The sequence below is a fragment of the Zosterops lateralis genome (genome assembly GCF_965231275.1).
Source record: "Zosterops lateralis genome assembly, chromosome: 3".
Lineage (NCBI taxonomy): Eukaryota > Metazoa > Chordata > Aves > Passeriformes > Zosteropidae > Zosterops > Zosterops lateralis.
This window is the reverse complement of record NC_139764.1, coordinates 28857357-28873130: the sequence shown is the minus strand read 5'-3', so window position 1 is coordinate 28873130 and position 15774 is coordinate 28857357. Positions and strand designations below refer to the sequence as shown.

The 15774-nt window shown below is 37.6% G+C and overlaps 1 protein-coding gene across 3 annotated transcripts in view; it reads left to right on the top strand.

The window, feature by feature from the left end:
• RBKS (ribokinase) overlaps positions 1 to 15774 on the top strand; it is a 71732-nt gene that overhangs the window by 40665 nt on the left and 15293 nt on the right. For 2 of the 3 annotated variants that reach the window (XM_083857088.1, XM_083857087.1), the window contains one exon: positions 9327 to 9515. In XM_083857088.1, coding sequence (XP_083713214.1) covers positions 9327 to 9515 — 189 coding nt within the window. Of the gene's footprint in view, positions 1 to 9326; positions 9516 to 11100; positions 11231 to 15774 lie in introns of those variants that run through there. The other variant, XM_083857089.1, reaches the window with a different exon arrangement.

Below are 15774 nucleotides of genomic sequence, written 5' to 3'. Positions count from 1 at the left end.
CAGCCTTCCTTACAAGTAGATTAGCAAAACACACCCATAAAAGGACACTTGTTAAATGTTATCACTGAGTGTTAAATATTAAAATAGAGTCTTGTCCTTGTTCTGTGGTCCCTTGATATGATTAGCAGGAATGCATTAGCCATAGTGTTCTGACAGTTTTAATTTCTCTTGCCAGGAGGTGATGCACGCTTGTTGCACTTGATGGTAAATAGAAGCTTCATATGCCTCTTCCTGTCAGATACGTTTTCAGCGAATCTTCTCTGGCCTTCAACTGTATATTTTCCTTTTTTCTTTCCCCCCACCCCTTTCCCTCTCTTTTCTAATTCGAGTGTTACTTCTCCCAAAGGAAATTGGTTCTGTCACAAAAGACAAATTAACCACATCTCATAAGACCTTTGTTTAAATTTGCTACTTATTAGCATTAGGCATGCTGTGTTCCTTCCCCTCACCCTCTCTTTATATAAACAGGAATGTGGGAGAAGTGACCTAGTGGATAGGAACCATGCCTTGATCAGAGTTCAAGTTATCTCTAAGAAACATGATTTCTACAATGAACATGGTTCCTTTGGTGGAGAGGAGGGGGAAGAGCTAAAAGAGCCTGGCCCTGATTACTTGTAGCATTTTTTATCTGATGACAACGTCTGTCAGTGTAAATTTATTGAAGACTCAATTACCCTCTTTTAAAATTTCTGTTGAACCCCATCACAAACTATATCAGAAGTTTTCAGTCCATGAGTCTTCTAGCATTTAAGAGTCAGCCTAAGTAACCAAAAAAGACATTTAAATTTTATTCTGGGATGTTTCATTATGTGTCAAGTTCACATACTCCAGAGAATTCAAGAATTAGCAAAATAGCAAGGTGGAAGATTTATGGCTCTTCAGGTCTCTGAAAGCCAGGATAAGTGGCAGTGATACAGACACTGCCCAACAGATATCAGAATTCAATTCTATGTGATGAAGAGAATGCTAAGGCAAAGTATTTATTCTTCTTCAGGGGACTTGCAGAACACCAGTTTCGTGTTTTCATAATGCTATCAGAAAGCTCTTATGCCTGGACTATGCCTCTGGGTTGGCTAAATGGTGCAATGGCTCACATTTTGGGCTGAGAACATCCATACTCTCCCGCTATTTAGTAAATGTCATTCGTTGTTTGCTTTTTTCATAATGCCACTTGTTAATTCTTTCTCCCTGCAAAAACTTATTCCCCATATGTTAGAAACAAAACTTTGTTTTTCATTACTTGTCTATTCTTGACTTTTCTCTCTTTGCATCACACATGTTAAGGTTTTCCTTTTGTTGTGTATTATTGCTAGGGGACAGTCTTGAAAAAGACATTCTTTGAGAAGTGTAGCTTGCTGGATCCACGGATATTATTATTACCACCACATGGAGAAAAGAAAATTACTTCTATTTAGAGAACAAGAAATACAGATGTATAATTATAATAGATCCCTGCTCACTCATCTACCTTTTCCTGCAGAGCTAGGGGTACAGTTTGCATTCTTTTCTGCTATTTTCTTTTAAAAACTAATTACCATGTGAAGATAGCTAGGATCACTGGATGCAAGGTCAGGCACAGAAATATGTTCTGTGCTGTTGAGGCTCATCTCTTCTGAATTTATGGAAATGTTAGACATATGGGAGTTTCTGCCAGGCATATCATGGGAACATAAATCCAAGTGTAGGACTCCTACAGCATATTCTGAGAACGACAATGGTTCATAAATACCTTTGTTTTAAAAACAACCTTTTGAAACTTTGCAGTGAAATTGATTATGTTATCACAAATGTAATATTCAATTTTGTTTGATTTCATTCTCTCTGTGTGTCTGATTTGTATTGAATTGATTTTCAGGGACAAACCATTGCCATTGTTCCCATCTTTTTGCTGAGAAAAAAAGGAAAAATCAAGCATTTGTTTTTCTTATATCACAGTATAAAATTAGGTTTTTTTAGTAATTGTTGTATGTTCATATACCATCTGTTTTCTGTTTTCTTTCATGACTTTCTTTAATTTCAGATCTCTGTAATGAATACACTTGAGAAGTTTGATATACAGATAAATGTTTACATACCCAAATAAAGGTTAGCAATCATATATCTGCATTGCACTTAAAAGCAACAATTAGTTCTAGAAATCTTAAAGATAATTCTGATTTTTAAAAAATTTATCAATTCAAACCAACTGCATATGCATTTCCATCATCATCTTAAATTAGGAAGTACCTAAGACTTTGGTGATCCTGAACATATACTGGGAAAAAATCTTTTTATCCTATATATTTTTTAAATTTCCCTTATTGTTTACTGGTGTTCATAATTAGAAAAGAATATTTGGATAAAAAGTACTTTTTCTCTAAGCCACTATGGTCATTCTTGTAGATTTTTAGAAATTATTATTCTCTGTGTCCAAATTTATTGAATGTCCTGCTTACAGCTCTCTTCCTGAGATGTTCTGTTCCAGCTCCATTGCCTCTCCTACTTGGTATTTCTAAATCTCAAATGTCTTCCTATAGCCAAAATCCTATTAATGTTCAGCTTTACCCTTTTATTTTTTTAGCTGGTATTTTTAGCTACCTCAAGGGAAAAAAAGTGTGTTTCTGCTTTATCTTTACTAAGTCTTTTAAATAGTTAATAAATCACCTTGGGGTTGAAGGTAAATTCTTTAGAGCTACCCAGTTCTACTGCTTCTAAAACATTCTTTTTAACACACCAATATTAAATTTACACAGTTTTTTTTTTTTATTGCTTGGTTTACTCTTCTTAGGAATTTACATTTCCAAGTATTTATCAGAATTTTATCATAATGTCCCTCTCTTTCTTGTTCACAAAGAAATACTTTTAAATTGTAAAATCCTGTGGTTTGTGGATAATATGTGAACAGTAGGTTTATAACAGAAAATTATATTAGCTGTCAAACAGAACACCAACCATATAGTTTAAGACATCTCATAGACTATGTGAAGTGTTTGTAATATTTAAGATGAGAAAAAGAGGATGGTCCTTGAGTTCAGCTGCATTCTTACTGAGTCAGAAGTTTCTGTTATTTACAGCTCTAAAGGTCGGGGTCTTGATCTGCAATGCCTTTGTCACAGAACAGAAGTTTAAATATGTCAGCTATAGTCTCAGCCATGGGATGTTGGCTCTCAAACATGCAAATATCAAATACGACATCAGCACTTTATATTCCATTCTTTATTAAATGCTTTAGGATTTAATGAAATAATATAAAATCATCTGGTATAACAGCACAGCTTGTTCTTATGGATTTACGTGCTAGAGAGAAGAAAACAAAATTATACTATCAGTGAATTATCTACCATTACTTTGTCTAGAAGGCTGTTCACAAGCTGTTCTTTTCACTCTTGCTTGTTGCAATAACAGGGTTTTTTATGTCTAACATTACTTTCTTTTTATGTGGTTCATGAACAAAAAAAGGCAGAACAAATCTTGCAAGGTTATCAGTTCTTTCTTTGCTTAGCCTGTAGTTCAGTTTTATCTTTTCCCAGAAAGATCAAACTTGTTGAGACTAGTTTGTTAATTCCCAGATGTAGCACAGCCTAATCCCTGAGGTTTGTGCAGGAATGTGCTAGTTCTCCATTCCCTTAATTCTTCTAATGAAAAATAAATGTATCCAATGTCATCCTGGTGAAAACTAATGGCTGTTCTTTTCAGTCATCTATAAATGTTGAAAAAGAGACAACCCTATACAAGACAAGCTCTTTGGAATACTCACCATTTTTTTCCCACATATTTGTGTGATTCCTTGCTGCAGATGGCTCTAGGCATAACCACAATGTCAATACAGTTCATGTGTTGTTTTTCCTTCTTAGCGTGTGCATGCAGTTACATAGCCCTGCAGGTTAGGAACCAAATATATTGCACATCAGCAATTTCAATTTGATCCTAAACGTTTTGAAGAACAGCTGCTTCTCTGTTCAAAGAATACTGAGGAGCCCTTCAGGAGCAGAAAAACTCCTGAATGGTTACAGCAAATGATTAAGTTTGACAAGCTGTTTTTAATACAAAATTGGGAACTACTTTCTCCCTAATGTAAAATGAGTATCAGACTTCTGATCTAAAGAAGGCCTTGCAAAGATTTAATTAAATGCTAGCAGAATACTTAGGAGCTTCAATAGTAGAAAGCAGTACAAGTTAATTGCTAATTTTGTTAAAGCTGTAAGATCTATAAAAATAACACAGAAAAACAGATACATTCCTACTGTTTCCTTTAAAGTGTTACTGTCTTTTAACAGAGAATAGATTATTTTTTTTAACAAATATTTGTTAGTATGTCCAGAATCAAGAGACACTATTGCCTTTTGCAAGATTCAAAGAATACAAAGTTTATAAAACTTTATCTGTAGTCTGGAATAAGGACATTTAAGATACTGCTTATTAATATAGAGAGATTAATACTAAGAATAATCTTATGAAAATATAATTGATCTCTCTAGGAGTCAAAATAAAAACAGGTCTTTTAGAAATAAAATATTTCAGAACAGCTCTTGAATTTGCCTTTCGTGTTTTAAGTAATGGAAAGCTACCATTCTGCCATTACATAGAAGTTGCCAGCAATTCATAAGTATATTTTATTTCCATCCTTGTTCTAAACCCCATTTTATCAGTTGCTGGAAACTATGAATGTTCCCATATTTAGTCTAAAATGAAAGATGTTACTTTTGGGAGAGAAATTAATAGCTTCAGGCCAATTTATTTCAATCAGTTTTTAATTATTTTAGCACGATAAGTATTTCTGTGTATGTAAAAATTTTATAATTTGAAACAACTGGAACTAGCTTGGCTTGTGGCCTGACCTTGCAATTTCTTATACACTAAATCTGTTGTACTACTTCTTGGGGACTGTTCACATGTGTTGTAATTAATGAGATTGAATTCTTATTTTGTCATTCTCAAAAAAAATCTCCTAAGGTACAGGCCAAGTTTGTAGCCAACTGACTTACTGTGTTGAAATATTTGAAATGAAAAGTATTTTAAATTGTCATATGTAGTTTTAGATGGATTAGCCTTAAAACTGGGACAGTTTCTCTGTTACTATTTATTATTTCTCTTCCAGTAGTACCTGGCAATATTTGCAAAGTTGTTATTGTCCTAGATGCACAAACCCCAGTCCAAATAATAGACTGCTCCCCAAAGAATTATTACTTCTTGTTGTTTCTTGCTGAGGATCAGAGGATTGTGGGAGTTAGGAACAGACCTCTGGATGTTCAACTGGTCCAATACCCTGGTGAAGTCTGTCCAGTTTAGGATGGATTGCTCAGGGCTTTGTCCAGTCAAGTTCTGAATCTCCCGAGGCTGGAGACTGCATGACCTCTGGGCACGTGTTCCAGTGCTTCATCACCCTTGTGGTGAAAAAGCTTGTCCTAATATTGGAATTTCCCATGTTGTAGTTTGTACTTGTTGTGTCTAGCCCTATCCCTGTGCACCTTCAAGAAGCCTCTGGCTTCATCTTCTCTATACCCACCTACTAAATTGCCCTAGACAGCAATTAGATTTTCCACTTAGCCAGGAGTTCTTCAGGTTGAACAGCCCTACTTCTCCCAGCCTCCTCTTGTGTGTCCTGGTCTCTGGTGCTCTGGCTGTCTGGACAGCCTTCCACTGCAGTGTGCTTGTTAGGTCAGTGTCTTACTTGTGCCAGTGTTCCCAAACTACATAACGATGCTGCAGATTTGGTTTTGGAAATGCCAAGCAGAGGATCCAGAACATCTCCCTGGAAGTGGCTGCCCCAAATGCACCACAGCTAGGAACAATTGGCAAGTGTTCACGTCTTAGGATCATTCTCACTTTTAGCCAGTGTAAATTAGTGGTGCTGTTGAAAGAAGTTAATTGCTTTGCATTGACTTTTGGGGCTAATGTGGGACTCAGGGTGGTGTTAATTTTAACACAGATATGCTTTGCAATCCAGTTTGTTTCCAGGCCACACAAGTGGCTGTTCTGGCACAAGAGAATGGACCATGTGGACAAGAGGGGCAGGGAAAAAGCAGGTCCATTTTCTTTTATGTGACACTTCTGGTTTGTGTCAGCTTACCATGACTAGACCCACAGTCTAAAGAGAGATGGAGGCTTAACTAAGATTAGTAAAGACTATGGCCAAGAACCTCCATATCTATGAAATTAAAAGCTTTAGTTACATTTTTCTACCAGTCTTGCAAACAAAATTAAGAAAATAGTATGTAGATTGATTACAAAATATCCATCATAGGTTTATTCTGACAGCAGTTGTGTGGAATATTGTCTTGCTTTAATAAGTCCATTTAACTGAGTAGTTTTATGAGACTAGCTGCAGAAAAATAAAATTCTTCATTTGCTGCTCTTTTGTACAGTATGATGGCAAATGTCCACATTGGGCTTTTAGTATTGTTATTTAATTTTTTCTTTACATAACCATTAGTTATTTCCCTCAATTGTACCACAGTTTGTTTTTTAAATAAGATTCTACTGAAGGGAGGAACTTAAAAACTCACCACAGTATTTAACATCAGTTGACATTTACCGCAATCTCTAATCATTGGCACAGAATCTGTCTGGCTTCTGCTGCTTTTATGGTTCTTCCAGCTTGTTCCAGTGTTTTTTAGTTTTACCATCCTGCTGTAGATGAGTTAGATGATAATGTCTTGAAGCAGCCGAAGATCTCTTTTTATATAGACTGCTCAAAATAATTTTGTTTATTGGTATAAGCAGTGCAAAGATGAAAAGAAAGATTTCTACAAATATCTGTCCCAAAACAATTCTTTCACTACTCAAGCAAAAAATCCTGTTGATTTTTTCCTGTTGATTCCTGTCTTAATACTAAGCATACAGGTTGTGCATTTCATTAGGAAGAATATTATATTTAAATACTTCCTTTACCTTGCTCATGAGCTTACAGAAGTACAAATACCAGGTAAATAAAGCAATATTATGTTGACTGTTACTCTACCAAAACCAAATCCACTTTCCTTCTGGAGACTTTGCAACAGAGGTAGAATGTTCGGAATTATTGCCCCTCATAAAGTACTCTGAAAATTCAGTTTGCCTGTTTCATTCAAGAATTTGTGTTAAATTACTTTTATTCTTGTAACACAGGACACCGGGTGTTCTGAATACAGGAATACATCGTTCCTACTCCAGAAATATTAAAATTCATTAGGAGACTTGGACTCTTTAGACACTTGAATAGAGTGTACATATATATATTTTTTAAAATTATATGTCATCTTATCTGTAGTTACTTCAAAACCATTGTTAGTGAATTGGTTTCCTGGAAAGCTTGCAAGAAGATGCATTCAAAAAGTTTTGTAAGATACTTTTTGAAACGAATTTTCTTACTTGACAATAGTTTTATAACCTCTTAAAAACTGAAGGATGTTTAATATGCTTAAATAGTTTATACTGCAAGAGAAGTTCAAGCCCCATGGTGGCATGCCAAAGAGAAAATTGGACAGATTTAGTTGCTTTCTTATAATTTAGGTCTTACTGTATTCTTGTCTGGGATCAGTGTGGTTAGAAAAAGTAATTCTAAATTGTGTGTACGTGTTGGCCACGCCTTGCCCCTGCAGTGCACAAGTTTAACAACTTAAGTCCTGCCACACCAGGCTCTGCCTCGTAGTGATCAGATCAACAGTGCTTGAAATAATTTGTGCGTTTGTCTAAGTAGGGACTGCAGAACTTGGTGACGTGTGTTTAAAAATTAAAGCGATTAAGTGCTCTGGAAGTGATACTATAAACCCTAGGGAGTGTGTTGGCACAGCGTGGCCCTGCAGAGCCCAAGGGTGGCTCTTGCCTGGGTCAGGCTGAAACTCAGGAAATGACAGTGGCGAGCAGCGGGCGCTGACTCACAGCTGGGGGCGGTTTGCTTGTAGATGGCTGTAGTAGTTCCTGTCCCCAGCTGCCTGCCCGCCCTCTCTTTGCTGCGGGCATGGCCAACACTCCCCGAAGCACTTGGTTAATCACTGTAGTTTACAGTTTGTTACATCAAGAACTGCGAGCACTGAATTCAAGCTTCAGTCATGCAGAGGAAGGTAGTTTGAAATATTCCAGCAGCTGTTTCTCAAGAAGCTGAGTTGCCCATGCGGCAAAGGTCAGGAGAGTAGCTGCTGAACAGATTCCAAGGAAAGTTTTCTGCTGAAAATAAACCCTAGGAGTGTGGAAGTTATGCTCAGCTATGAAGCAGTTACCTGAAAATGCTTCAGATTGCATTCTTCAAGATCCAGCAGTAACCTTGTAATGCAAGCTACAGTAAGGCTTCCCTTTTCTCAGGCAAGCAGGACAAAATTTAGTAAAGACAGCAAAATGTAACATGTCTGTTTACTTACAGTTGAAGACATACAGTATTATGCAGGAGAACTACCTGGCAGACTGTTTCAGAGAAAAGACAATTTCCCTTCCTTTTCTTCCTGTTTCATTCTTGTTCTTTTCCCTTCCAAAAGGATAAGAAAAAGCACATTACATTTGACAATACAGTGCCGTCAAGAAAATGTATGAAGTGGTGAAAATGTTGTTTGATTCTGAAGTCTTCATTGCAGATTTTGGGGAAGTTTTGCTCTTAGTTGGGTAAAACTAAAAGAGATTAATTTTAAGACCCAACTGGGAGAAGTTTACTTAAGCTCACCATCAGTTAGAAGAAGAGTTTAACTGTGTTTGTACGGGGTCAGCACAGGTGACAGAGGCAAAATAGACATGGTGGTAACACAAATATAAAATAGTATTTTAATGGGCCTTTGTCCAAAGAGACTTCAGATAAATTCTGGGGTTTTTCATCCAAAAATCTATATTAAACTGAAGAGACTGGTCAAAGTTGAGCAATTTTTTTATTCCTGGAAGAGATTTTCCCTTGTGATGTACCTCTAGCTGAACACTGAGAATTTTAAGAAATGTTTAAAAAGTTTCTCACATAGTGATAAATGTGCCACAAGAATAGTGACCAAATTAACTTGTAGCATTTTTTCACATTAAACCACAAAATGCTTTTGCCAAGACTGTGTGACTCTGTCCATTTCACAAATGAAAAAACTGAGGCAAGTGGGAGAAATGTGATTTTACTAAGGGTTGTATGCCAGGTAAGTTGTACAAGCTGGAACGGAACCCACACCTCCTGTGTTTCTCTGCCTAGGCTGCTCTCCATTAGAGAGAGAGCTGTGCCTGAAGTACACACTGATTCCAAGCAAGGAGCAAGACATAGCTGAATATCAGCATAGGAAGTGGGTTCATGATCATCATACAATACACATTTTTAAAAGATATTAAACACTGTTTTCAAATGCAACTGTTGTCCAAAAATGAATGCTGTCAGATTTTGATTTTCATTTGTGTGGGTTGTTTTCCAGGCAGAAATTTTAACGGGCATCTCAGTTGGCAATCTTGAAGATGCTGAAAAGGTGGGACGCATGCTGTTAGAAAGAGGCTGTAAGCTCGTAATTGTTACTCTTGGAGCAGAAGGCTGCATGATGATATCAGGAGACGAACCCATTCCAAAGCACGTTCCTGCTGGGAAGGTCAGGGCTGTGGACACTACGGTACGTTTTTGTGGTTTAACTGTCTTGCTTTGGAAAAGACTGCTTAAGCACTAGGGGAAAGCAGTGAGTAATCAGCCAAATCTTTGGGCACTAGCACAAAGGCTAATTTATGACATGAAATTGATATCTTGCTTCCAGTGTCTCCTGTATTAAATAGTATGTATAATAGTTCTAGCTCATCTACAATACAGACTATAAACCTCACCTGAGTTTTACAGTCTATGTTGTGGATGACCTAGAACTATTATACATACTGAAAGTGTCCCCATGTTCCTCCTTTACTGAAGTACCTGTCTCTGACTGTAGAGTGTGATGTCACTGGCTTGAGCTGCAGTCCTGTTTTTTCACCTTTGCCCTTTCCTTTAATTCATCTTGTCTAGAACTCAAACACTGTGAGAAAACAGATACTACTCACAGTTTGAAACTGAATGCTTGATTTTTCTGACAAAGCATGAACTACTTACCAAGTCTAGCATAAGGTGATTAAAGACATAATTTTTATGGATTATAGTGGAAAAACTCAAATCTTGCTACTTCATGACAACTGTTTTATGATACTAGGTAAGGGATGCTTGGTCAGGTGCATTTTAATCTTTGATATTAGAATACTTCTTTTCTTCCTGCTCAGAACTAAGTGTAGAAAACATGCTCTGTGAAACCACAGAATACAATACCCTCAGCAAAAGAGAAAAACAGGACAGGCAATAGTTAAGATAGCATTGCTATGAAAACCTTACCACATTGCACATATGGGGCTATTTTGTGTTCCTAGTATTATCTGACATAAATCCAAAATAATTCCAGTGGAGTTACTGAGAGCAGAGCAGGTCCTGTTATATGTACTAACTATACATTTAAATGCCTGTTATAATAACGTCATATTACATATGTTCTGTTACAATAGTTCATTAAAATCCTGGAGATTTTACCATCTGGTACATTCCATATCTGAATTGCATTAATAACAACTAGTTCTTGTAGCATGTTTTTTATCCATGGACCTCATACTGATTCACAAAGAGGAAAGGCAACGGCTTAAAGGATGAAGAAGCAGAGGCACAGGGAGCTGAAATTACCTAGGTCAGTACCATGCAGTAACAGAGCTAAGAGTAAAGTCACTTCATCTCAATCAGAAGATCACTTATAGGTTTGGACTGTAGTATTCTGATACTGTGGAAAGCATTGTTTCATTGTTAAATATAATATTTTTCTATCTAACTCTGAAATAGAGATAGTTCAGGTTTATTTCCTCTTTTGCCCCTTTGTCATTTAGAATTTTGACCTTGGGTTAGTACTAGTTTTGGAATGTCTTAGATTTCTAGTTAGGGAAAGGAGACATCACTGCCCTCTGCATAAGGGTCTTGGTAGGGCACTACAGACACCAAATTGCCTCTGCTTGCTCTTAGCCCAGAATAAGAAGTACCAAGGAAGTGAAAGGCAGAACTCCCAAAGCTGTCCAGAAGCAGGATTTATTAGCTGGGGAGCAACACCTTGTGAACCTGGCAATACAGCTTCTTGCTCTGAGCTGGTAAATCCACTGCTGCTATCAAAGCTTACTGTCAGAGCTTTTTTCTCTATCACACAGAAGTGATGTTGAAGAAATATGTGTGATCTGCTTCTTCAAAAGAAGAAAATTGCTTCCAGATCAGCTATTGTTTGGTATCTTAAAGATTTGCTGCTCTTGGAATAAAACAGCAATACTGAAACCACACACTGTGGGTGAAAAATGCTTTTTATCTTACTTAGCAGTTTGGAGTTTCATGTCTGAACAAATGTAATGCTCCTCTTTTTTTTTTAGTTCTTTTTATTTTAAATAAAAACAGTTTCTTTTAATTTACTAAATCCTTGCCCTGCCTCCTTGTGGCCAACAGGTTATTGGCTTCCACATAGCAGAGAATTTTCACAGTTAATTTTGTTAATCTACTTAAATACTAGTGGGTTGTTTTCAGTAAAACAGCTGTGCTTGGTTTATTCTTGCAGCCTGAATGAAAAAATATGTGTTGGCCTTCCATTATAAAAGTCTTACAGTGCTTAGCCTGATTATCACTTTGCCTGAAAGCAAGTGGTTTTAAAGCAACCATTACAAACACTAAGCAAAATAATGTCATCCTCAACTAACCTGTATTGCTCTATTATTAAAATAAGCACTAAACATTCTAGTAGGATATGTTACTTTCTTCAAGGCATGTCCACAGTAGATCCTTCCCCAGGAGAAGGATCAAACTTGTAATGTGGCTTACCAGGTAGCCACCTGCCCACAGGGTATTCAGAGATGTTCATGTGGAATGCTTTTAGCCTGCTGTTTGATGCTAAAAAAAAAAAGTTGCTACCTTAAACTGCCCTGACTTCAGCATCTTGAGGGACCAGGCACAATCACATCAGGTTATGCGCCTGTATCTGTATTGACATTGTTTAGATCTGCAGAAGGTAAAGTTACTGCCAGACTAAGAGTCAAATGATGTGTGTACCCTATCACACAATTTGCAAAAGGCTACAGAGTTCTTGTTAAAATCCAGAGTTTGCCATTTGGAAGATACACATGCAAGACACAAAATTAGCTTCAAAGTCCCTTTCATGGTAGAAATTTTCCATGGCTGTTACCACTGCCCAGAGTTCTCTCTGCAGCAATGCAACTTCAGTACTGACCCCTGGTAATTTCTCTTGTCCACAGCAATTTTAGGAATTTTTGAACAAAAAAATACTTGGATATGTACAGCCACAAAAAATAAGAATTTGAGTTCCTTGTCCCAGTTTGTGTGTTCCCCATTCTCCCTGTTCACAGGTTCATCAGAGACACTAAGGGTTGATAGGCTGTAGAGCCTGGTCCTTCCTCCGTGCCCTTGAGGTAGTTAATCTAAGTGTTTATTGGCAGAACACTGGGAAAAGCTGGCTACATCTCCCACTCTGTGGTGGAATGTGAATCTTCAAGATTGAAAATCTGGTGGTTTTCACCCACACTAAATCTATACTATAAAGAGGGGGAAAAGTCCTGTTGATTCTTTTTTTTAGCACTAATTATCTTAGTGTGGGCTGTAGTAATGTATGCAATGCTTCTCATGACTGTTAGCCGAGCTCTCCATACACAATCCAAAACATGTAGAGCACGAATAGTTGTTCGGGAGGAAGTTTTGCAAGACATGGTATTGTAAAGCTGAAACATCTGTTTCTCCTGTTGTAGCTAAACAGTGCAATAGGCTTTTGTTAATAAAATTAACTTTCCCTTCATTTTACTAGTTCCTGCTATCGACTTTCTGTATGCAAAGTTTGAATAAACAGAAAAATAAGCATATTATTGAAAAATCATCCTCAAATTTTTGGTCTGACAGAAAGATCTAAGCCCACCAGCTATATCAATTTGTAATTGAAACAGTTGACGTACATGAGACATTTGACACATAATAAAGTACTAATATAGGTATACATTATATTCTATTTTCATTACTTTAAATAGTTGCTTTTAAATTTACTTGACTATATTAAGTTAAATATATGCATTTACTTTTTTTTTAGAAGAATCTATTTCTACTCTAGGTAAAACTAGTACATGAAGCTACATTAAAATAGATGTGAAGGATAATTATATAATTTCATTTATATGACACTTCTGTTGGTAGCAGAAGGTTTCACAAATCATTCACAAATCTGTAAGCATTTCATAGCAAACAATAATACACACATTTTGCAGTTGTGTGTGTATGAAGCGGTTTGCCTGCTGCTGAAGCAGAAGCACAGCTGAGGTGGAGCACGGCAGCTGCTCACAAACAGCTGTGGGACATGACCAAACACCATCATGTCGGAATTGTACTTGAGGTGAAGGGGCTGATCTGTGGGATGAACCACATGATGATCCTGGATTTTGACATCTGCTGCTGCAGTAGCCCTGAACAAGCTGTCTGAGCAGAGACATACGTGGTCTGATGAGATAGAAGGCCACAACATCATCCATACAGGAGAATGAAGCTCTGCTCTTTCTGCCCCTTCACCCTTGCTCTCCCCCTGTCTTCTGACAATCACGCAAAGTGTAATTTACAGCACTATTTACATCTATTTACATTTACTAATTATATTCCATTGAAACTGCCAAGGAAAATTTGTCAGAAGAATGTAATTACTCAAAGCTGGAATTTGGCCAGCAGTGAGATTAGTTCCCTTCCATTTTGAAAAAAAGCACTATGGGATAGTATGGAGCTGAGCATTTCAAGTGACAGCTGGGAACCAAGTCCAGTCATTGAGGTACTGCCAGAGGCCTGCCTGGGGCTTAGTATGTGCAGGTGGACTTTGGAGAGGCATTCAGGCTGTCTGGAGCTCCAGGTTACTGAGGATCTGGGCTTCAGAGCCATGCCAGGCCTCCTCTGGAGGTGGGGCAGTCTGGTGGTCAGTGGCTATGGCAGGCTGGAACATGTCTGCTGGCTCTGGGATTTGCTCTGTGATTGCTCCTTGCAGTTGAAGGTGGGGTGTCCTGTCTAGGGTGCATGATTCAAGTTGGAGAGCTGGCACTGGCAGAATCTCTCTTGTGCTGCAGCATTAGGGGAAAATGGGGGGCTCTCTAAGTAAGCTGAGGTTGCCTGTCTGTTGGCCCCCCATTTCTAGGTTACAGCACTGAGATCACTTTGGGGAGGAGGTCATCTGCAGTTAGTTTTTAGAGCCTCTAGTTTGCTGCATAGCCCAGCTTGGGGTGACAAACATACACTTGCACCAGTTAGAGTGGCTTTCTAATTTTTGTCTCATCTGATCTTCTAAATACGTAGTATAGTTGCTCTATTTAAGTTCTCTTCATCAGTTGACCTCTAGGTTTACTTATACCACTGTGGTATGCAAAAAGCCCTGCATTAGCACACTCACAGCCAGATCAGCTGTCTGCATGTCTGGCGTAGGCATAGATGTATTTTATTGAAAGGCAAATGGGGATGCACTTGGGCACACAACATTTAAATGAAAACTTAGAATCACTTTTCACAATGGTGTCCCTAGTAATCACAGCAAGTCAATGGCCTCTCTTGTAAATGCCATGGAGAACCTAGAATGTTTAACTTCACACTATTTCTAAGCACAACCACTACATTTACCATGTAATTTCTTATATTACCAGCATTTTCCCTGTCTGGTTGTGTTTTTTGGTTACAGATTGCACAACCTGCTACGAGAAGCTCACAGGTTGAAGTGTCGTGCTTGTCCACATGGAAGTCATTTAGGAGAAAGGATAAAATTCAACATTTAATCTACTCTGCTTGAAATTTGACATGAGCATATTATTTATTCTATATAGTCCGTTTCTGTGCAATATTCTCAGAGATATGACACATACTATTTGTCATAATCAAAAATGTTACCATTATTCTTTCATGTCAGTTCTGCAAAAGAAAGGCTCATTGCTACAATATGAATTGTCATCAGATGTTTTGTGTTCAAATCCTGTTGTTTCCCTCAGATTTCTCATTACAATTTATTAGATCTGTCTATTCTACTAGGAGAGAGAATTATGAAGGCTGTCTTTAAACAGTAGATTGCTCACTGAGCAGCTTTGTATTGAACTCTGAAGATGTTACACAACCTTTATTTTAATAAAGCCTCATATAAGTGTATAGCTATATAATTTTAGATATGTCACAGTATTCAGGCCTGTGCAGCAATTGTGGTCTAAAGAAGGCATTGTGGTTTAGCAATTTAAACAAAGGACTGATTAAGAGTTCCAGGGCTCTGCAAAAGACTTGCTGTAAATCCTTGGAAGAGTTACGTGTCTTCTTTGTATCCCAATTTATCTGTCCATAAATTGGAGCTGCTATTAATGTGTTGCATATAAGCCATGAGAAGTCTGTTAGAGATCAGAAGAGAACCTGGGAGGCCTTTTTCCCAGGCTTTTTGTATAACCTCAGGCTAGTTGTGCTTTTTTTTGGGGCTTTGCAAATTCATTGAAGTGCTTCTGCTTGAAGTGGAGAGGTCTTGTCTGTAAAAATATGGTTTACACTAAAATTCTCTGACTTAGCTGTATCTTCTGGTTTGGAGGAAGCCTGAGCCAGAGGAGTGAAGTGGACACTGAAATAAAGCCTTAGAATATAAATAAATCCAAAACAGTCCTCCTAATAACAGCAATTCTTTGTCTCCTGACTTTGTGGCCTAACGTCTGAGGCTCAAGGGGATATAAATACAACACTCTGTGCAATGACTAATTACTCAAAATTCTGTGCATCAGCAGAAGTGGGACTTGTGGTTGACTCTAATATTATCAAATGCCTTTGCTATTTAATAATCTTGTAGCCGT